Source organism: Martes martes (genome assembly GCF_963455335.1).
Source record: "Martes martes genome assembly, chromosome: 10".
Classification (NCBI taxonomy): Eukaryota; Metazoa; Chordata; class Mammalia; order Carnivora; family Mustelidae; genus Martes; species Martes martes.
The window spans coordinates 110,483,819-110,505,947 of NC_137898.1; the positions used below are offsets into that span (position 1 = coordinate 110,483,819).

At 39.6% G+C, this 22,129-nt stretch overlaps 1 protein-coding gene across 1 annotated transcript in view; it reads right to left on the reverse strand.

The window, feature by feature from the left end:
- ATM (ATM serine/threonine kinase) overlaps window positions 1–22,129 on the reverse strand; it is a 127,344-nt gene that overhangs the window by 79,875 nt on the left and 25,340 nt on the right. Inside the window, exons 11-25 of the mRNA XM_080816705.1 lie at window positions 21,667–21,836; window positions 19,510–19,881; window positions 18,289–18,483; window positions 17,195–17,290; window positions 15,884–16,109; window positions 14,173–14,298; window positions 13,077–13,202; window positions 12,025–12,114; window positions 10,159–10,330; window positions 9,217–9,416; window positions 6,843–6,925; window positions 6,594–6,749; window positions 4,666–4,741; window positions 4,406–4,536; window positions 1,534–1,654 (exon numbers count right to left, since the gene is read on the reverse strand). Of these exons, the coding sequence (XP_080672831.1) occupies window positions 1,534–1,654; window positions 4,406–4,536; window positions 4,666–4,741; window positions 6,594–6,749; window positions 6,843–6,925; window positions 9,217–9,416; window positions 10,159–10,330; window positions 12,025–12,114; window positions 13,077–13,202; window positions 14,173–14,298; window positions 15,884–16,109; window positions 17,195–17,290; window positions 18,289–18,483; window positions 19,510–19,881; window positions 21,667–21,836 (2,340 nt within the window). The remainder of the gene's footprint in view (window positions 1–1,533; window positions 1,655–4,405; window positions 4,537–4,665; window positions 4,742–6,593; window positions 6,750–6,842; window positions 6,926–9,216; window positions 9,417–10,158; window positions 10,331–12,024; window positions 12,115–13,076; window positions 13,203–14,172; window positions 14,299–15,883; window positions 16,110–17,194; window positions 17,291–18,288; window positions 18,484–19,509; window positions 19,882–21,666; window positions 21,837–22,129) is intronic.

The window sequence follows — 22,129 nt, forward strand, 5'->3', positions numbered from 1 at the left end:
CTGCTTGTCTTTTCTCTCTCTAATAAATAAATAAAATCTTAAAAAAAAAAAAAAGATCTAAATGTGAGACCCGAAGTCATAAAATTCCTAAAAGAAAACACAGGCAGTAACCTTTTGGACAATGACCTTAGCAAGATTTTTCTGAATGTGTCTATTAAGACAAAGAAAACTAAAGCAAAAGTAAACCACTGGGACTCCACCAAAATGAAAAGCTTTTGCACACCAAAGGAAACCATTAACAAAACTAAGAAGCAACCTACTGAATGAAAAAAGATACTGGCAAATGATACATCTGATAAGGAGTTAACCACCAAAATATTTATTGTAAAAAAACTTCTGCAACTCCACACAGAAACAATTCGATTAAAGAATGGGCAGAGGACCTAAACAGACATTTTTCCAGAAACATACAGATGGCCAACAGACACATCATCATCAGTGAGATGCAGACCAAAATCAGAGTGAGCTATCATCACCTGACAGCTGTCAGAATGGCCTGTACGAGGAAGACAAGAAATAACAGCTGTTGGGAGGACGTGGGAGAAAGGCAAGCCTCGTCCACTGCTGGTGGGCACGCAAGCCGGGGCAGTTACTGTGGAACACAGTGTAGAGGTTCCTCCAAAAATTGAAAATGGGAATCACTTATGACCCCAAAATTTCACTACTGGGACCTTACTGAAGAAAGAAAAACACTAATTTGAAAGATATATGCACTCCTATGCAATATTTACAATATCCCAGTGATGGATATAACCCAAGTGTCCACTGACAAATGAACGGATAAAGATGTGGCAGGTGGGTGGGTATGTGTGCGGGTGTGTGTGTGAGAGATGGAGTATTACTCAGTCATTGGGGGGGGGGGAGATCCTGACATCTGCAACAACATGGATGGATCTAGAGGGTATAATGCTAAGTGAAATAAGTTAAAAAAAAAAAAAAGACAAACACCATATGATTTTACTTAATGTGGAATCTACAAAACAAAACAAACCAAAAATCAGACTCTTAACTACAGAGAACTGGTGGTTGTCAGAGGGCTGGTGGGTGGGGGGATGGGTGAAATAGAGACTGGAGATGAACAGGTATAAACTTCCATCTATAAAATAAGTCACAGAAATGAAAAACACAGCACAGAGAATATACACAATAATACTGTGATAATGCTATATGGTGACTATACTTAAGATGGGCACTAGTAATTTACAGAATTACTATGTTACACACTCAAAACGAATACAACATTGTAGGTTAGCCCTACTTCAATTTAAAAAAAAATTTTTAATAAAATAAGAAAGCCATTTGTACTCCCATAAAAATCCAGTAAATTTTGTTTTTCCCACAAAAAAATAGTACATATAAGTTGAACCAAAGAAATTGCCATTATTGGATCAATTCCAACCAATTTCAATTAAGTCACACAGTTGTTTTAATAAACTGGTGGATGCACACAGTCCTAGGTCACACTGGTAAAGTAACAGATGACATATTTATAAGAAGTATATGATAAGAGCACTTATGCATTGCTAAAATTACCACTTCTCTCATTCCTTCCAGAGCTTTCAAGTATGCATTTTCAAAAGCTGTTTGCTGAAGCTTCAAAGGAAGTGCTTTCAATAATGTGGACGAGCCTCTGTGTTTCATATCCTGGAATAACCTTTAAAAAAAAAAAAAAGAAAGAAAAACGTGAAATAGTTTTTTACCTTTAACATTATTTTCTAAAGCGTATCATGGGACACAAATAAATCACATTATGAGATATAATAGTATACTGGGCCTTCTTTTTAAAAACCTTTGAAATCTAATCCCATTTAAACAGGTTTATATCCACTGGTTAATGTCAGGTCTTTAAAATATACTCCATTTTCTCCTAGAACTGGAAGGGTCTCAAAAAAACCTATTAGCTTGATGCACCTGGGTGGCTTAGTGGGTTAAGCCTCTGCCTTTGGCTCAGGTCATGATCTCAGGGTCCTGGGATAGAGCCCTGCATCATCGGCTCTCTGCTCAGCAAGGAGCCTGCTTTCCCCCTCTCTCTGCCTGCCTCTCTGCCTGCTTGTGATATCTCTCTCTGTCAAATAAATAAGTAAAATCTTTAAAAAAAAAAAATCTTTTAGCTTATTGCCCAAACTTGAACAGTCCTAAACTCAAACTAGCCCATAAAGAAAAATTATCCTCTGATCAAACACCAAGCCTCAGGCTCCTGTCCCCATGCTCTAATTTTAAAAAGTGATCTTATCCTGGGGCACCTGGGTGGCTCAGTTGGTTAATGTCCAACTCTTGATCTCAGCTCAGGTCTTGATCTCAGATCTTGCAAGTCCCGTGCTGGGGTCTGTGCCCAGCATGGAGCCTACTTTAAAAAAAAAAAAAGTGATTTTATCCTGCTTCGTGGATAGCTTTATGCCTTGATGATCTATTTAATTTCTTCATGTAATGGAAAAAAGCTGATCAGTGCTCTCTGCATAATATCCTATCACGTTTAAGAACAACTCTGCTCAATTTTGTCCCTTTGCTTTTTTAGTAACCAAAGCCTTTACACCTTTTTTAAAAGATCTTATTTATTTATTTGACAGAGAGAGAGATCACAAGCAGGCAAAGCGGCAAGCAGAGGGAGAGGCAGGCTCCCCACCGAGCGAGGAACTCAACGCAGGACTTGATCCCAGGACCCTGGGATCACGAGCTGAGCCGAAGGCAGCTGCTTAACCGACTGAGCGTCCACCCAGGCGTCTGCTTTTACACTTTTTGGTGTTCCTCTGATTCCTCCAGTTCCTCTAAATCTCTTAAAATAGCCCAATATTAGATATCAACAATAACCAAAAAAACAAAAACAAAAACAAAAACAAAAAAAATCCCAGCAGATGTTATATTCATGCCATTCTTGAATGTATACATTTTTTAAATCTTCCAAGAGGTTTTCCAAAGCCACACTGCACTGTTTTATTACCTTTAACTTGTGGTTCTCCACACCCCCAGATCTTTAGCTTCTGTGTTTATCTTCCGTCCTTTAAGGACTGAAGTAAAGTTCACATTCATGAGCAACCCTTACAATGTAAGTCCTGAAAAGCATCCCATACCTGAGGGATTAGACACAATTCTGATTTGTGAAAACACTACCGTCAGCATACTCAAACTGTGCACACATTAGGTCTAACTAACACATACATTTACGTGCCTGCTGGGATAATTTCTTTACAGCAAGCATTAATTACTGATCACTTACACCCAAATAGTAGTTATCCAAATGATTTTCAGTTTTGGTGTTTTTTGAAGCATAAATTCCTTTTTAAAACATTCATTTATTTTATAAATTACTGAACACCTACCACGTCATTATTGTTTTTGGTGCTGAGTATACAGCAATGAATGAAACAGATAAAAAAAACCAATGCCTTCTAGCAGCTTCTATTTAAGCTAGATGTGTTATATTTAGAATATAACATTTCAGGGGTGCCTGGGTGGCTTAGTGGGTTAAAGCCTCTGCCTTTGGCTCAGGTCATGATCCCAGGACTGGCTCCCTGCTCAGCAGGGAGCCTGCTTCCTCCTCTCTCTCTCTCTGACTGCCTCTCTGCCTACTTGTGATCTGTCAAATAAATAAAATCTTTAAAAATATATAACATTTCTTTTTTTTTTAAAAGATTTTATTTTTTTATTTGACAGACAGAGATCACAAGTAGGCAGAGAGGCAGGCAGGCAGAGAGGGGAAAGCAGGCTCCCTGCTGAGCAGAAAACCCGATGTGGGGCTCGATCCCAGGACCCTGAGATCATGACCCAAGCCGAAAGCAGAGGCTTAACCCACTGAGTCACCCAAGTGCCCCTAAAATATAACACTTCAAGTAGTCATACATGCTACTGAGAAAAATAAAGGAGAGAGGTACTTTACTTATAAGAAGCGTAAGGTGGGAAAGGCAGAGATAGGTCAGAATTTAGATCTTAAAAATCACCTGGATCACTTGAGAAACATGCAGTCCTGGGAAATTAACACTGCTTCTGCAAGGACTCGAACATTCAACAGGTCTCTACGACAGGCTTCCTCCAGCGCCTATCTGTACATTCACTCACATAAATCTGACTGTAATTAGCACACGGTGAAATGTGCTCATTTTCATTTTACAAACTCCTGTAAAATCACAGCCCTATCCAAACAGTCCATCCGTCTGGGAAGTGAGAGCGCACACGCCTCATTCGGCTCCACCACTTACTAGCTAGATGGCACCGAGGCTTCTCTCTCGAAGCCTCTTTTCATTTACAAACTGTAGGCAGTAAGGGTGTCCAGAGGATGCGACTGTCAGAATTAAGGGAAAGCATCACTGCCAGGCGGACAGTGTATTCTCAGCAAACGCAGGCTTCTTCCTGGCTACACGACGCTGCCACATGCAGTGTCCCAGAACTGCAGGAAGACAGGCCCCATTACCTGTTGACGGACTCTGCAGCCAACATGCTAACTTGATGATGACGATCAGCGAGAAAATGTGGAAATACTTCATTTACAGGAAAGTCTTTTCCCATTACATTAAGAACAGCCCATTTTGAGTAAGGATCGGTCTATGGGAAAAGAACAAATGGTGTCAAATACAAAATACTAAGAAAAATCACCCGCTGACAAAAAGAAACAAAGGCTACTTTAGAAATTTCAATGGAGACCTTACTAATAATTAACATAGACTTACTCACCTCAAGCAAAGTTTTAAGGCACTTTACTAGTGCCATTCTTACAGAGAATGTGCATTTCCCCTCCTTTGCTAGGTGCCTGAAATAAAGTGTTTCAAGGTCAAATAATTATTCCAGTAAAAGCACAGTGTAAAAAAAAAATAAATCATTGGGTATTACACTTTTTCTAACTTCTAATTATTCTTATTCTTCCAAAATCTCTTTCCATACTAAATTTAATTCTCGTCATGTGGCATATACCAGTCAATATTCTTAACTTTCATAAAAGAAGTTAACTTGAAAATGAGTTCATTTCAGGGGCACCTGGTGGCTCAGTCAGGTAAGTGTCTGCCTCTAGCTCAGGTCATCCTGGAATGGCACCTGTGTTGGGCTCCCCACTCAACGGGGAGTCTGTTTTTCCCTCTCCTCCCTGCCCACGCTCTCTTTTGCTCATTCTGGCAAATAAATAAATAAAATCTAAAAAAAAAAAGTTCATTTTGTAAGGGCCTATTTAGCCAGAGCCGCTCCACCTAGGTTGAACAGCCATTTTGTTGTTTATGCAGTAAAACTTAAATTGACCCTGTCCCCCCCCACCACCCCCCCACCTACCAGGGGAACTTACTTAAAAGCAAGTCCGGGAAACCAGTCCCAGGTAGCAAAGCCCAAATACAAGGGTGGGTCAGGTCAGGTGGAGATAACAGCCTGAATGCAAGGATGAGTCAAGCCAGGCGGAGACATCCAATCAGTGGGGCGTGCATACTGTCTCCCTAGCTACCAAGGAGTGTGGGCCCCGCCTTTTGGGTGCCAATTCTGACCAAGGTGATAGGTTGGTTCAAATAGCTACTACACTCAACATTTTTTGTAATTATGTTATTTATTAGATCTGCCAGTGCATCTGATTATTTAACTCCTCAATAAAAGGCAACTATACTAAAAAAAAAAAAAAAAAAAAAAAAAAACAAATAGCTACTACAGGGTAAATTGTAATTCAACTGGCCAACCGTGTGTGACCTAGCATGACTGTGAAGCTTTCTCTGTGTGTTACAATCTCATTCGCCACCTGTGTGTGGCCAGGCCCAACCACAAGGCCTTTGCTCTATAAAAGTTAGTCTGTGAGGCAGGGAGAGGTCGCCCTCTCTGTAAGGGGCAGCCCCGACCGGTCTATTTGACGGTCGGTTTGATTCTTAATGCGTGGTGCGAAATAAAGCTTTGCTTGACCTTCGCTTTGTATCAGTCTCGCTCCTTTGACCATGGACCCATTATTAGGGGACCCAACAATTTAAAGGTATATTATTTGTTTTATATGATTATGCCTCCTCTAGGGGCTATCATACTTCAGCAAACCATGTTATAAACTTACTTTAAAAGGAAAACATTTGTAAAGTTCTGTGTTTTTTTTTTAAGATTTTTCTTAGTTATTTGACAGAGAGAGAGAGATCACAAATGGGCAGAAAGGCAGGTGGGCAGAGAGGAGGAAGCAGGCTCCCCACTGAGCAGCGGACCCGGTAGGGGGCTCAATCCCAGGACCCTGAGATCATGACCTGAGCGGAGGGCAGAGGCTTAACCCAGTGAGCCACCCAGGTGCTCCTGTAAAGTTCTATTCTTATATCAAAGATTTTAAAACCATATTCTATATCTATTCAGAAGGCCTTATCGATCCGGTGGGTCCGAGGGCTCTAAATTACACATACGGGCCCCTCTGTACATATCATCAGGTTACGTCACACTGTGACTACACACACAAAACACCCAGAGAGTGACACGGCCAATGTGTTCACTAGTTCTTCAAGCAGCTAAGGAGGGAGACAGAAGCTACATTCTACTATTGTCAAAGGTTGTATATAGTTACATTCAACATTACCCTAAGTCACTAAGGTAGAAATGCAAAGTTGGCAATTGTATCCAGAGTAGCAAAAGAGAATTAAGAACTCCGCACACTGCTCCGCACCTACCAGAATGCTCCAATCACTGTTAGCAACTGCCCTTGAGCATCCCTTGTGTTTTCAGCGTCCATATCGCCCTGATACAGGTTCCTCACTACAGGAACGAAGTGGTTTAAGACTGTTCTACAGACATCCTGGTCACGGCGATAGAAAGAACACACGTTGCTGCAGCAGAGAAAGTTTACCTTTGTGAGTATAACAGAACACAGTTCGTTTATAAATTTAAAGTGAACATAATACATGGTTTTAATTTCTTACGTGAGTGGTTTTAGAAGTTCAACAACCTCTTCCATTGGCAAAGGATATTCTTCTCCAGGAAGCTCCTTTAAAAGCACTAGATACTAAGATAATTGAAGGGGGAAAATTATTTTTTTCATAAATCATTTACTTAAGTGTATATGTAACTATAAATTCATCAACACATGCACACATACACACCTGCACACAAAAAAAGACCAGTGAATTTCTAAAGGAGGCAAGATGGTAAAAAAAAAAGTCTGAAGTTAAACAGAGCTGGATTCAAATGCCAGCACTACAGCCTGTTACTCGTGTGGTTAAAAAACTGGCCTTGTCACCTGAGCCTTTGGACTCTCACCTATAAAATGGGGATACAGTATGTACCTGGCCAGCTTCCTGTGAGGACTAAAGGAAATGAATGTAAGTGTCTAGCATTTATTGTGGAATTCCGTAGGTAGGTAGTTTTCACTGTGGGGGTGGGGGTGAAGATCCTGAGCAAGAATCTGAAATGATTGTTATGCCCAGGGATGAGATTTCAGTGGTAAAAACGGTTCTAGGAATGAATTTTGGACAGCAGCGATAATGGTGGGCAGGGAAAAAGTCATAAATACCCTGAGTTACCCTCCTATCAAGCAACCGTGTAGGGTTCCCCATGCTACTGTGGACACCAAGAAGCACGCAGCAACCACCAGGTATAATCACGGTAGGTACAAGCAGGCGGCCAGTTTCTGAGAGCTGCCAAATCCGTTTCTAGCTGTAGTAAGAAAGGAGAAGACATTGTTTCCCACCAGCTGTATGTAGAAAAAGGTTTCTTACTCCTCAGATATTATAAAAGAAGACTAACCTGGACCATTTTAAATACTTGCCTTGAGAGTCATACATGTGATATTTCTGAATGTCTTCAACTGATTTTAAGCACCAAAGCCTCAAGAAAAGCACACAGCCCTCCTCACTGGCCAGGGCTGAAGACTTGACTAGTTTGCCAGGGTCAAAACCAGGGAATCAAATAGGGCTCAACCAAGCACCTTTGCTGGGCTTGGAGGATCAACCAGCTTGTTCACCTCCGCAGGAACATGACAAGGGATTCAACCAGGGACTTAACCCACCTGACTGAAGAAGTTCTAATCAACCCCTCAACCCCTGGCGTGTTTCCCAGGGCTGAGGAAACACAGGCACATCTGCCAAGTTGCTGGGCCTGGGGACGTGCCTGTGGACTCGCCCAGCACACCCACTGAGCCAGAGGCTCTCCCTCAAAGTTCACTGGTACTGGGGCGAAGGAAACAATGGCCTACATGGTCGGGGGTAAAAGTTACATAAAAGAATTCTGAGTAAAAAAGTAACTGTATTGAAGGTAAGTGGGAAACCAGCTTTCTTACTGTTGGAAAACGGAGCTACAAATATGGAAAGAGAAGGAAACAAATTCTACGATGTTGGACTGGAGGTGGAAGTTTCATCTATCAGTAGAAAGACTGATGGGAGTAGGGCAGGAGAGGGATTCCTTTTCTGACATTCTCACCAAAACCTAAATCTAAATCTAATTACAGGAAATAGACAAACCGAAAGTGAGGGCTCCTAGAGAGCAAGTGGTTGTACTATTTAAAAATAGGAAGGTCAGAAAAGAGAAGGAGAAACTAAGGAAGTGCTCCAGGTTTGAAGAGACTAAACAGACTTTACAACTAATGGCAATGCTACAATGTTAGTTTCCCAATTAGACTGTGCTTATGTAGGAGAGGACCACTGTCTTTAGCACATACACTGAAGAATAAGGGGCATCGCATCAGCAAATTAATCTCAAAATGGTTCAGAAGATGTACGTGTGAGTCTGTGTGTTTGTGTGTGTGTGTCTGAGACAGAGAGAGAGAGAAAGAGAGAAGGAGCATGCATGCACGTAGAAAGAGAAAATGAAAAGGCAAATTTGGCAAAATGTTAACTGTGCAAGAGTATGAAGGGAACAGGAGAATTCCTCTAGTACTGTAACTTACTGTCACTTTGAAATTGTATCAAAAAAGATTTAAAGTGTATATTAACAAACTGGAATTTTTTTTTAAAAACTGTAAAGAAACAAAATACTTACAGCAAAAACAAAACTTGAAAGCATATAAACTCAGGTCAAGGCAAGAATCAGAGTTCAACAACAAGATTATGTATTATTTTTACATCAGAGTCTGTGTTTCTTAGCCTGCTTTAAAATAACTTATAATAACTATTTATGCCTGAAGATAATAAATCTATCCACAGTCCATGTAAGTTTTAACGTTTAAGGATCCACTCAAAATTTTTTCACAGTACGTTATAGAAAAAGTGTATTTCATAACTAACATCAGACTCATTACATGTTACATGTATCTAGCAACAAAAGAGAGAACTGAAGATGTGTCACTTTCCCTTAACTCACCATGCGTAGGTGGAGAGATTTAGCAGGGTCTAGCATGCTAGTATCGACTAACATCAATAATTTCCTCCGAATGTCAGCCGCTCTAAATGACACAGTTCCGGTCTGAGCAGTAGTTGCACACACACACAGGAACTTCAGCATGTCTAAAAAAAGTAGATCTTGCTTTGACAGATGTTCTTCAGCTAAAGGATTCATGGCACCTGAAAATAAAAAGCACTTATTAAAACTAAGAGAGGGATACAGCAAACACATATATTGAACATTAGCTCAAACATCCTCCTGCCTATGGAGGGGGAAAAAAGAGAGAGAAAAGTATATGAAAAGCAAGATTATGGTGATATAGATTACACAATAACAGCTTCAAAATTCTTCATGGAAAGTTACCCTAGGATTCTGTCATCCAGAAATAACCTATGAGAAAATCTACACAGACAAATTCATTGCAATATTGGTAATCAGAGAAAAAGGAATCTAAATTTCTGACAAGAAAAAATGGTCAACTGAACTATGATATAGATGTTAATTGGAATATTACGAAGCCATCAAGAAGGATAATTATCAATACAAATTGCTTAATAAAAAATGCTTATAACTGCTGAATGAGGTATAAGGAAGTATCTGAACACTGACGCTGATTATAATGGGAAAAGGTTAAGAGTGATGGCTGTATGGGTCTTTTCACTCTCCTGCATTCTGTTTTCCAAATAACCCATCACATAGTTCTATTTCTTCAGTAAATAGTTTGAATGCCTCTCATGAAGAAGAAAACAGTAAAATTCAATTCATAAGTAGAGCAATCTAAAGTACACAGAAGGGAACAAACCTAACAGACTACGTAAGGGAAAATAAAATGAGCATAAAGTTGGTATGTACGAGGCCTTCTGCACTGCCCAACCCATACAGAGAGGTGAAAGAAGTCCGAAGCAGGAAAAGTGTATTTACCGAAGGTGCTCTGGCTGTCTCCAGACACACCCGCATCACTACTGCCACCGGCAGGGGAGTCACTGAACAGATTCATGGATGACTGGTCCTCCACCTCCATCAGATTCTCATCAGGATCGTTCTCCATGGATTCTACTTCTCCCAAGTCCAGGGGCTTTCTGATAAAGGACGCCTTCAAAGAAGGAAAAGAAAAACGTTCGAATGGCTTCTTTCAGAAGTATGATGTAGTTAAAATTCATCTATTCAAACAATTCAGATTCAGGTGTATGAACACTGCCGTATTTCTATTAAGTGCCCAACAATGAAAAACAGATAAACTATAATACGTCTACATAATGATACTATGCAAATTTTTAAGATAATTTTTTCCAGTTTTATGTAAGAGAGAGAAAGGGAGAAGGAGAGAGTACGCTAGAGAGGGAGGGAGAGGGAGGGAGAGGATGCTCCAGCAGACTTCCTGCTGGGCATGCCAGGAACATGCGATCACAACCGGAGTCAAAACCAAGAGTTGGCTGCTTAACCAACTGAGGCACCTAGGAGCCCCCAAATAATTTCCTATATTAAGGATTTTAATTCCCAAAATTTATGAGCATACGGAGAGAAGTATAAATTGGTATGACTATTTTGGAGGAAAGTGACAATATCCATCAAAAAGTAAAATTCACATTCCTTATTTCTTTTTTTTTTTAAGATTTTATTTATTTGCCAGAGAGAGAGAGAGAGACAGAGAGCGAGCACAGGCAGGCAGAGTGGCAGCAGAGGCAGAGGGAGAAGCAGGCTCCCCACCGAGCAAGGAGCCCAATGTGGGACTCGATCCCAGGACGCTGGGACCATGACCTGAGCCGAAGGCAGCCGCTGAACCAAGTGAGCCACCCAGGCGTCCCTCACATTCCTTTTGAATAAAAAATTCCACTGCTAGTATTTATTCTACACTCCTCATATGCACAAATACAAATAGACAAAAGTACAAAAATCTTTGCTGCAAAAACTCTAATGACAAAAAAATAGAAACCAATCCATCTTAAGGTCAGATGGGCTAAAAATACAAATATACTATTCCCAATAATGAAATACAATGATACTATTAAAACAAGGTAAAGACAACGGCAGCATGCAGCAACATGGAAAAATGACCAAGATTTATTATTAAGTGAAAAGAACCAAGTTACAGAATATTTTTCATTTAACATATATTTGAGTATCTACTGCATATGCCACGCACTGTTTCAGACAAAAGAGTACATGTAGCTTAAGCCTATTTGTATGGGAAAAAAAAATACCATGATGAAATTATGTTGCTTATCTGGTAAAGTTGTTTTTATTTTTATTTTTATTTTTATTTTTATCAGAAGAGCACAAGAGAATGTACAAGCTGGAGTGCGGGAGGGGGCTGGGGGAGGAGCAGAGAGAGAGAGAGAATCTTAAGCAGGTGCCACACGCAGAACAGAGCTTGACACTGGGTTCCATCTCACAACGCTGACATCATGAACTGAGCTGGAACCAAGAGTCAGATGCTCAACGACTAAGCCACCCAGGGGTCCCTTTTGTTTTTATTTTTAAGGACAGATGATTACTTTGAATTTTGCTACAATGTTAGACAGAAGTAAGTATGAGCCTGGATGATTAGTTTCTAATCATTCAATCTATTATTCATTACTGAGAAATTAAAAGCTGAGCAGTATGCAACGTACTGACATTAAGCAGCAAATAGTATGTTCCTCCCTAAAACCAAGTTAACTTTAATATCCATATTTAAAAAAATATACAAGATGCCATGTTTTGTGAGATGAATCCCTACTGAAGAGAGGTATCTATGAAAAAAATCTCAGAATCAAGGAAATAGGGTGGTAAAACAAACATACTCACCAAACTTCTACAGATATCTGCAATATCATTCATGAGCTTTGATGTCAACAATCGTAGGAAAAATCTAGACGCAATTTTATTTGGACTGGGCTGTAATTAAGACAAAAAAACAAAGCAAACAAAACAATAGAAAATTATCTTTGGCAGGTAATATTTTCTCTATCTTAAATGAAATATAGATTTTTTTTTTTACACTGGAAATTCTCTATCATAAGAAGCATAAACAGTTTACCATGAGGGCCAAGATATAAACTGCAGTAACAACACTAACCTCTTTTTTTAAAGTAATGACTATAGTCCATTGAACTGTGTATAAACATTAAAGTAAAATACCAACTACTGACCCTAAACATAAGTAATAATTCTAAGTTAGAGTTCACTCTTCCATGTCTCTCCTTTCCCATTTACAAAAAAAAAACAAAACAAAACAAAACACAAAAAATACTTTTTAATTTGAGAAAAAAGAAAAACACATTACAAAATCAAAAGTATATGCTGGTAATACCATTATACACTCATGCAGTGATCATCAGCTTTCAAAAATGTTTTTTCCAACGATTACCAACACTCTGGGCTGGTTCAGCTACATCTGAGGCTTGTTCTCAATGAAAACGAAGATTCCGAGGAGTGGTACTTTCTACCGAGTGTTACAGAAGACTGTCCGAGCAGAAGAGAGTAATGGCTTCGTGGTGCTCACTAGCCCAGGCATAGTGGTATGCACATCACACAGCCAGCAGTCAACAATGAATAATTTGTGGGCAATAAAAGAATAATAATGAATAATAATGTGGGCAATAAAAGAATCGCCCATGTAGTTGTGCATAAGAGCAGTAAAATAACCTCCGAAACCTTACTGAAATGCTGAACTTATTCCGTGAGAAACTCAGATGACCTGTGCTTCTTTATTCCTTCAGTTGCTACTTCTACTTAGCACTCACTCTAACTTTCAATCAGTGTATAAACGGAAGAATGGACCCAAAACCCAGTTATACCACCAACCAACCAAGAGGTACCAACCTCCCAGACTGACCAGTCACGTAAGCACATCGTACCTTGGTACAGTTGCACAAGCAACCGGTACAGAGAGTCATCATACTCCTCAGGGAAGCAACCCTAGATTCCTCGTAGGTCTTATTTTTGAACAGAGTGATACTTTCTCCTGCACACTGCATTAGAGACTATTAATAAAAGAAGGAAAAATCCAAACTCCAGTTAAAATTAGTTTTGTGATTGCTTTTTAAACTTTTACTTAAGAAGTAAAATTAAGTGCTTCTAGAAGTTGTATTTGGTTGGGACGCCTAGGGACCTCAGCCCGCTAAGTGTCTGCCTACAGCTCAGGTCATGATCCTGAGGTCCTGAGGTTGAGTCCTGCTTCGGGCTCCTTGCTTAGCGGGAAGCCTGCTTCTCCCTCTGCTCCTCCCCTTCCCCCATTCTTTCTTTCTCTCTGTCTCTCTACAAACAAATAAATAAAATCTAAAAAAAAAAAAAAAAAAAAAAAAAGATGTATTTGGTTATACAATGTAATTAAAAATCATGGTAGCAACTTTTTAAAATTATCTTACACCCTGTTATCCTTACCAATCATACCACTGACTGAAGAGTACTCAAAGATGAAAGTTTCACACTTAGAGCCTACCTATATAAAACTCAACAAGGATTCTTTAAAACAATTGATCACAGGGAAAAAATTTTTTTCAAACTTTTTTTTATGTATTTATTTGAGAGTGAGAGAGAGAGTATAAGCAGGGAGAGGGATAGAGGAAGAGGGAGAAGCAGACTCCCTGCTGAGCAACGAGCCCAACTCGGGAGTTGATTCCAGAACCTGGAGATCAAGACCTGAGCCAAAGGCAGATGCCCAACCGACTGAGCCACCCAGGCATCCCACAGGAAAAGCTTTTAAAAGTGCCCATAAAAATCAGTATTTTTGTTAGTAAGATTAAATTTAATGTGATATGATTTCAGTTATTCTATTTATAGTTGGCTTACAGTAACTCCATGTGTTAAGGACAGTATCGTTTCTCTCAGGTGGCAGAAATGAAAGAGCTGACCTATATAAAAATTTCCTCTTTCCAAGCAAGTGTACCAATTCTCCCAGGAATATACTTCATTCAAATTTATCCAAAACTTGACTAGAATAAATTTTCATACCTTGGCTTTCTGGAACAGTTCTGATCTATATGCTTCCTCTTCAGCTACTACTCCCACGTAACAGTAGCAGCCAAGAACACCCACCAGAAGACTCGAACACCGGATAAGTGTTTCTGCATTTGTAGTCTTATAGTAAAACAAAAAATTAAAAAAAAACACTCACTCCATAAATAATTGAGTAGTGCACAATTATCTTTTGTAAGAACAAATTTATGTACATATTAAGAAACAAGTTTAGCTAATGGAGTTAATAGTGGCATGATTCTGATTATCTCTACGAACATCTGAGAGACCCCTGCAGAGTGGTAACTAGGATTCTCAGGAAAAAGAGAAGTATTTCCTAATGGCCAGGTTAAATATCTGTCTCCTCCTAAAGTGGCACAGAGGACCACACACATAGGCCCTTAACATCTGAGGTAGGTGAGGAAAGAAGAAAAAAATGGTAAACAGATAAAAGTCTGTAACTCTTAGAACAGGGGCAGAAATCAGATTCATATAAAGACATATTCAAATGACATTGACCTTCTGAAGGGTAAGAACCTTGACTTATTCGGCTTTTTAGATTCCAGAAACCAGCACAAATTTTTCCAAGTAGATACCACATAGCCAATTTTATAAAATTATTTACAAATTTCTAACAGCTACATAGAAAAGATGTTCAGACTGCTTTGTTCCTATCCAGTAGGAAATGGCATTTTAGGGGAAAACACAGAAGACTGTGTTACAAAATGGTTATTACAACTGTGATCTGGGAGAATGCCAGTAACTAAGGATAAGGCATTCTGTCTCTTCTCTGGTTCTCTGGGTCATCATCTTTGGCTACTGAATTCACTCCACTGAGTAACTTGCAGATTTTATTTTAGTCAACAAATATTTTGCCATTTACCATATTACAAGGCTTTGTGGAAGACACAAAGATTAAGAAAAATATATATGCCCTTTAACGAGCTTAAAGCATGGTTTGAGACATTTGTCTATAAAACATACAAATAACCACAGTAGAAGGAAGATGTTAAATCTCACTTTAAAAATAAATAAGTACTATGAAATTAAGTACTATGAAAATTAAAAGATCAATTACCATGGCTTAGATTATCTAAGAACGGTTTTGGCAGGATTTTGACACATGGATGAATTGAACATACAGAAATAAGCAGAAAGACGTTAACTTCATGTCAAAAGAAATGCGAGTTTTGTCAAGAGAACAGCACACACAAAGAGAATCTGTGATCTTAAGAAGGCAAAGGAAATGATTTATGACAAATTACTAGTGACCTCCAAAATATGGGTGACTGCCAGTTCCTCTATTACATTTTATTAATCGCTTCTTCAAGTGTTCCCCAAATCTATTAGATCAGCTTAAATGGTGTCCTTTCCTGTTATTCTAACATCTCCCTCCTCTGTACGGAGATGTTCTTTCTCATCATCGACTCCCTATGCTCAAAACCATTATTACTCCCCACTAACGTACACAAGGAATTCTACTTATTCAATGTCTACTAGAATTCCCGGTACCAAAGAAACACAAATTATTCTTCTTGGGTTTTCCTTCTTTCATGCTCAATTTTCCCTATTTGTACGCATGTACTGTCACTTTGTTTTTTTAATCAAACCTCTCATCATCCTCAGGGCCCTTCCCGCCCATTTCTCCTTCCTAACCATCTACCAAAGTTGAGTCAAAGACAGGCCTTAGTTCTCCGGAAGATCTCACCTCAGGCGAGTAGTTATTTAAAAGCTGTTCTGATAATCCCAGGAGATCGCGATCCAGTGACTCCTTGAGGTTTTGGTGGACAGAAAAGCCTCCGGTGGCCTGGTGCTTTTCTACAGCACATTCTTTCACAATGGTTAAAAAATCCATCTTGTCAAAAGTTGTTTGAAGAAATAGTTCCTCAACTTCTGAGAATGAAGACTCTTCTTGATCTTTTTGGTGTTGTTCACTTCAAGAAAGTAAGATCTTAAATTTATTACTGAATGACCAACTGCTTCACCTCCATATAGCAGCAATATGTTACAAACGAACATGTTAATTTTGTGTGTCTGTTATTCACACACTGATTATACAGAGTTCATGGATTACCCTTTTAAATGCTTCTCTTCTTGGAATTGATACCTACCTGCACCAGATTTCATTATGCAGTAGCAAATTTTATTAATAGATGGATGAAAATATATAGGTCACGATCTACAGGCAAATTCAGAAAGTATTAAGAAAGAAAACATCAATAACTCCAAGCATAAACACTAAGATAAACATTATCTGAAAATATTTTCCTTTTTGCCTGTTGATTTCTCCGAAATGAAGGCGTTTTTCCTCCTCTCCCTTCTCCAGGGAGATTAGGAATCTTCAAGCCAGTGAGTCATTTTCAGCCACATCAATGATAAACACAGGCCTCTTGAATCAATCAACTAAAATGAGATCTTTAGATTTATTTTTACTTTTCCTATCCTCCATTACCATTAGTTTTAAAGCTAACAGATTTTACTGGACATACAAAAATGGATCACATCTTTAAAGAATTCATTGCTAACCTTCCATCACCATCATTACCTTCCAATGGCAAATGTCACAAACTCTGCTACAGAGAACGAAAAGACCCTCAACTGGAATAAAAATCATAGCTGCAGATTACTGTCACTGAATTAAAAAAAGCTTTCCCCTAATAGCCCTAATAGGCTAACAGTTATGATGTTTTTTTAAATTGATCAACTTAGGGGTGCCTGGGTGGCTCAGTTAAGTGTCTGCCTTCAGCTCAGGTCATGATCCCAGGGTCCTGGGCTCAAGCCCTACAGCAGGCTCCCTGCTCAGCGGGAAGCCTGCTTCTCCGTCTCCCATTCCCCCTGCTTGTGTTCTCTCTCTCATTCTCTCTGTCAAATAAATAAATAAAATCTTTAGGAAAATAAAAAATGAATTGATCAACTTATTTCCTAATTTTAGAGATGTAGCTACTACTCTGCTGAAATTATCACCTCTGCAATTAAAGCCATAACTTAAAACAACACAGAACTCTATTAGGTAACATACCATTCTGGCACTCTTTGGAGAAAATTCATTGCAGCTTTACAATTTTTCATAGTGAGACTCACAAGAATTTTCTCTACTGCAAGATGAGGAAAATTACTACAAAGGAAAAAAAAAAAATCTTCACTTAGAAGACCAAAAGCCATGTAAAGCATTCTTCAAACTTATACATCATGTCTGGCTGTAAATCCTGACCTCTAAAACCTGGATCCAAAATTAAAATTTCTTTCATCTGTACTGAATTTAACATCTAAAACAAGAATTAAGAAGCAGACACTTTATGTCACTATCACTTTCAATACTTTCTGGCAGCAGGCTTGTCCAATTTTTAAAAATCATTTCTAAAATAAGTAAGTTAGAAATTAAAGCAAAAGCACTAGGATCCGGGGCGCCTGGCTGGCTCAGTGGTTGAGCATCTGCCTTCGGCTCGGGTCGTGACCCCAGAGTCCTGAGATCAAGCCCTGCATCAGGCTCCCTGCTCAGAGGGAAGCCTGCTTCTCACTCTCTCACTCCCCCTCTCGTGTTCCCTCTCTCACTGTCACACTCTGTCAATTAAATAAATAATTAAATAATCTTTTTTGAAAAGAAAAGCACTAGGATCCAAAGGTCTGTCCTAAGTCCTTCAGTCCCACCTACCAGCTGTGGAAAGGTTACAAGGACCAGCTGCTCCCCTCTCCTGGTGTTTAAGCCTCATTCTGTCTGTCTCTAGAGTCCTCCCCCCATTAGCTGAACACCTGTCACCGAGAATATACTCTCATTATGATTCCAGGATACATCTTCACCAGAGATATGTTCAGACGAAACTAGTCACAGAAAATCACAAAGAACACGTAAGTGCTCCAAGAATTGTAACGCCTATTATTCAGGCACATCCCCCTTATTCTCACCGTCTCAGCGGAGCTAAGAACAAAGTAAAAGAACAGAAACAGAGATCCGAGCAGAGACGCAGGACGGTGTAAAAACAAAGGGCCTGTTAGCATCTGGAGTGAGCTCTGAGAAATGCTGCATTTCCACTGCAAAGAGCAAGCCACCTTGATTCAGATAACGGCGTGTATGTTACGACACAAACGGCAGCAGCGCGCCAACGAGCTCGTTACCTGTGAAGAACCGGCGGCAGCTCTGTCCTGTCTTCCAAGTCATCCTCTAACTGATAGAGTAAGAGCCATCTCATTATCAATTCCTTTAAAGAACAACTTCTATTTACTTCACATATACTCTGCTCCACTCCCGTTTTTACAGTTTCTGGAACCACACAGATGGCCATGGCCAGAGTCAGGCAGCAGACTGCAGGACTACGACAAAGCAAAGGAACGGCTGCTGTTAAAAATCAGCTCTTTTCTTTTCTCAATCCTAGAAGTTCTTTATTTTAACACAGCTGCTATGAGTCGACGATTTGCCATAGGTGTCTTCATGAGAATAACTGAAGGTAGACTGAGTGTGACAGGAGACCGACAACGTGTTTGACACCCTTGAGGGACAGAACGGGAGAGCCAAGAAGGGGAGAGAATCACGGCAGGAGGAGACTCGTCCGTGTTATTCTGGCAGGAAAACCAGCAACGCATTCATTTTAAGCGTCACCAGTTCACTTCCAACTTCGCTCCCTCAAGGACAACTTGAATCTCTTGGGCATCCAAAGTCTCACCGTGAGTAAAGCTTTCAGCCTGAGGCTTCCGCTCTTTTGCGTGAGTTTTCGAGATATGCTTCCTGACTTCCTACGAGTCCCTTAGAAGGATTCGAATTTCTCGTTCTATAGCAGATTGAGTTTCTGGATTCAGTGTCCCTGTGTCACTGCAGGTCGTAACTCCGAGCTCTGCACTCATTTCAAATTTGTTAACCATCCTCTTTGCTAAAAAATAAGCTCTTTTAGGTAGAAAGACCTTGTCTACCGTATTTATCACCGAGCTGCTACTAACGCTTAAGACGATGCCTGACACGTCTAAGTGCAGAAGGAACTTATACTGACTAAATGAACACAAAAAATTGTGAAAAGTCTGATTACATTTGAGAAGAACTATCTCTTATCATAACTATAGCAGTACTAAAAAAAGAATAATGGACACTGAACAGTAAGTACTTAATATGCAATTAAAGATAAAAGAAATTTAAACACCTAATTCTTTAAAATTGGCCTTAGTGAACTCTCTACACTTGAAACTACATTAACATTTATTTACTTATTAAAGACTCCTTGGACAAACAACAAAAACTTCTAAAATCGAATTTAACATATTGTTAACTCAAGTTACAAACTATAAAACCGGAAAGAAAAAAGTATACATGTCTATATATAAATCTCTTAAAATACACAGTCAACTTACCGTGATGGTCTGCAGGCTGACCCAGTAAATAACTTCCAGAATTCTCTATCAACCTCAATTAAACTGCCTTGAATTATAGCTCCAAGTAAACCAAAGTTTTCAGCTTGTATCTGCTCAGAACTTATACCACGAAAGGTAAGAGACCAAATTTTAATCCAGAATTTCAACAAATCTGACTTCTGCGAGCCTTCTAAGTTTGATTTCTTGCCTTGACACAATGCAACTTCCGTAAGGCATCGTAACACATATGGCGTGCGCTCCCCATGTCGATGTTGAGGTAGAAGCTGGTACAGTATCATCAATAATGGTGACAACTCATAGTTAGGTAAACTTGAAGGGTATTTTGATATTAACTGGGTTGTAATCTGTAACCTAGATAAAATAAGAGGATAATTGAAATAAAAATTTTTCAATTCCACAAACAAACTAAAAGAAAACAAAGATATGGACATAGCACTCTTTTTTTTTTTTTTTTTTTAAAGATTTTATTTATTTGACAGAGAGAGGTCACAAGTAGGGAGAGGAAGGCAGAGAGAGGAGGAAGCAGGCTCCCCACTGAGCAGAGAGCCGGATGCGGGGCTCGATCCCAGGACCCTGAGACCACGACCTGAGCCGAAGGCAGAGGCCTAACCCACTGAGCCACCCAGGCGCCCCTGGACATAGCACTCTTAATAATATCCTAGAGTATCACCATCATTATTTTCATACTGCTCTCAAAATATACTGGCTTTTAACATTTCTTCGTCCCTGCTTCCTAAAGTGTCAGGAAGAATGACAACTTTCTGGCTAGGCAGGTGAGTTGTCTTATGTCCCTTATACAAAAACTTCGAGGAATAACAAACTTAGGGGCACGTGGCTGGCTAGGTTGGTAGAGCATGTGACTCCTGATCTCAGAATCATGAGTTCAAGCCCCACATTGGGCATGGAGCCTACTTAAAAACAAGACTAAACTAGATTAGAATTTTCTACTTGTAGTTGTCACATCCATCCTTGCTCTTCAGCCACCAGTAAGATTCCTCCAAAACAAGAAAACAAACAAAAAACCGAACAACTGCTTTTCCTAGACATTCAGTTAATTCAGTAAATATCTGCTGTGAGTTTTCTAGAATGTGAACTACTCCCCAAGAGGAGCTTTACCTTATCCATCCGTGAATCCCTACCTAATGCTTGGCACACAGCACATATTCAATAACTAAACCCGGACTGAATGGAAAAATTGAAGACTCTGTAACAGGGATCCCTCCATCACGTAAAAGAAAAATGAACTCAGGGTGCCTGGGTGGCTCCGTGGGTTAAGCCTCTGCCTTCGGCTCAGGTCATGATCCCAGGGTCCTGGGATTGAGTCCCGCATCAGGCTCTCTGCTCGGCAGGGAGCCTGCTTCCTCCTCTCTTTCTCTCTGCCTGCCTCTCTGCCTACTGTGATCTCTGTCAAATAAATTTTAAAAATCTTAAAAAAAAAAAAAAAGAAACATGAACTTAAGCAAAAAGTATCTAAATCAAGATGCTTCCCCCTCACGACTCAGTTTATTTAAATATGACATCAACACGGTAAAAATCAAGGCACAGATCACATGAGTTTGACTGTCATCTACAAACTTGTGACTGTCCCTGGACAAGCTGCTTAGCCTTCTCCCAGTTTTGTTTTCTTTTTGGTAAACCAAACGGGCTGAGCTGGACATATTCTAAAGATTCCTACCAGACCTAATATTGTGTGATATCATAGAACTCCACAATTCATTTAATCATTTGAATAACTGTGTATGCTATACATAGCAAATTCTTTTAAAAGGCAACCTTCTACTATGGCGCAAGGTCCAAATTATTCTGTGATCTCTGAATGCCATCTTTAATTTCTTCATGCTAAAATCTCTGTGTGGAGACACACAGTTCAGCACATTCCATGCCTGCTGGGCAGCCGTCCTCCCACCTTCCCTGCGAAGGCGAGCTGCTTCGGAGAGGCGACCCTCTGGCCCAGGCTCCAGCATGAGCCTCTGTGGTTGATCGCCAGAGGTCCTGGCAAGCACCTTCCCCCTCACCAGGGACTGGTTTCAAGTGGACAATGGACCTAGTTATGGCCAGGCCGTTCTACTGGAGGGCTTATGAGAAAAGCTAAATGAGACTAAAATGACACTGGAAGAGAAAACAGTAACATTTTACCAAGGCACAAGATCAAAATCACTCTGTGACTTCTGAAGATGATCTTTTATTACTTCCCAGCCTAATTCTATTTTCTTCTTTTTGCAAGGCACACTGTAATCATTACATTCTCTTTGGGTGGTAGTATAAGACTGAGAAATCTCCAGAGATCTAGTATCTTCATTAAAAATCTGTAAGATAACAAAAAGAAAATCTTTTTTCTTTATATACAGATTCTGTTTCCTAATACTTTGAGGGAAAAAAATTCCTCCTCAAATGAAGACACAGGGAAGTTATAGAGCAAGAGTAATAAATTAAAGAAATATATACATGTAACACAGTAACAAATATTTTGCATGTTTGTAGTAGCTCTCTCGAAAACAGATATTACCAAGTAAGTTATTAGTTCTATTTCCCAGAAACATTTGTACCAAGACATCTAAAAGTAAAGCAAAAATCTGTTTTCAATGAAAAAAAAGTTCAT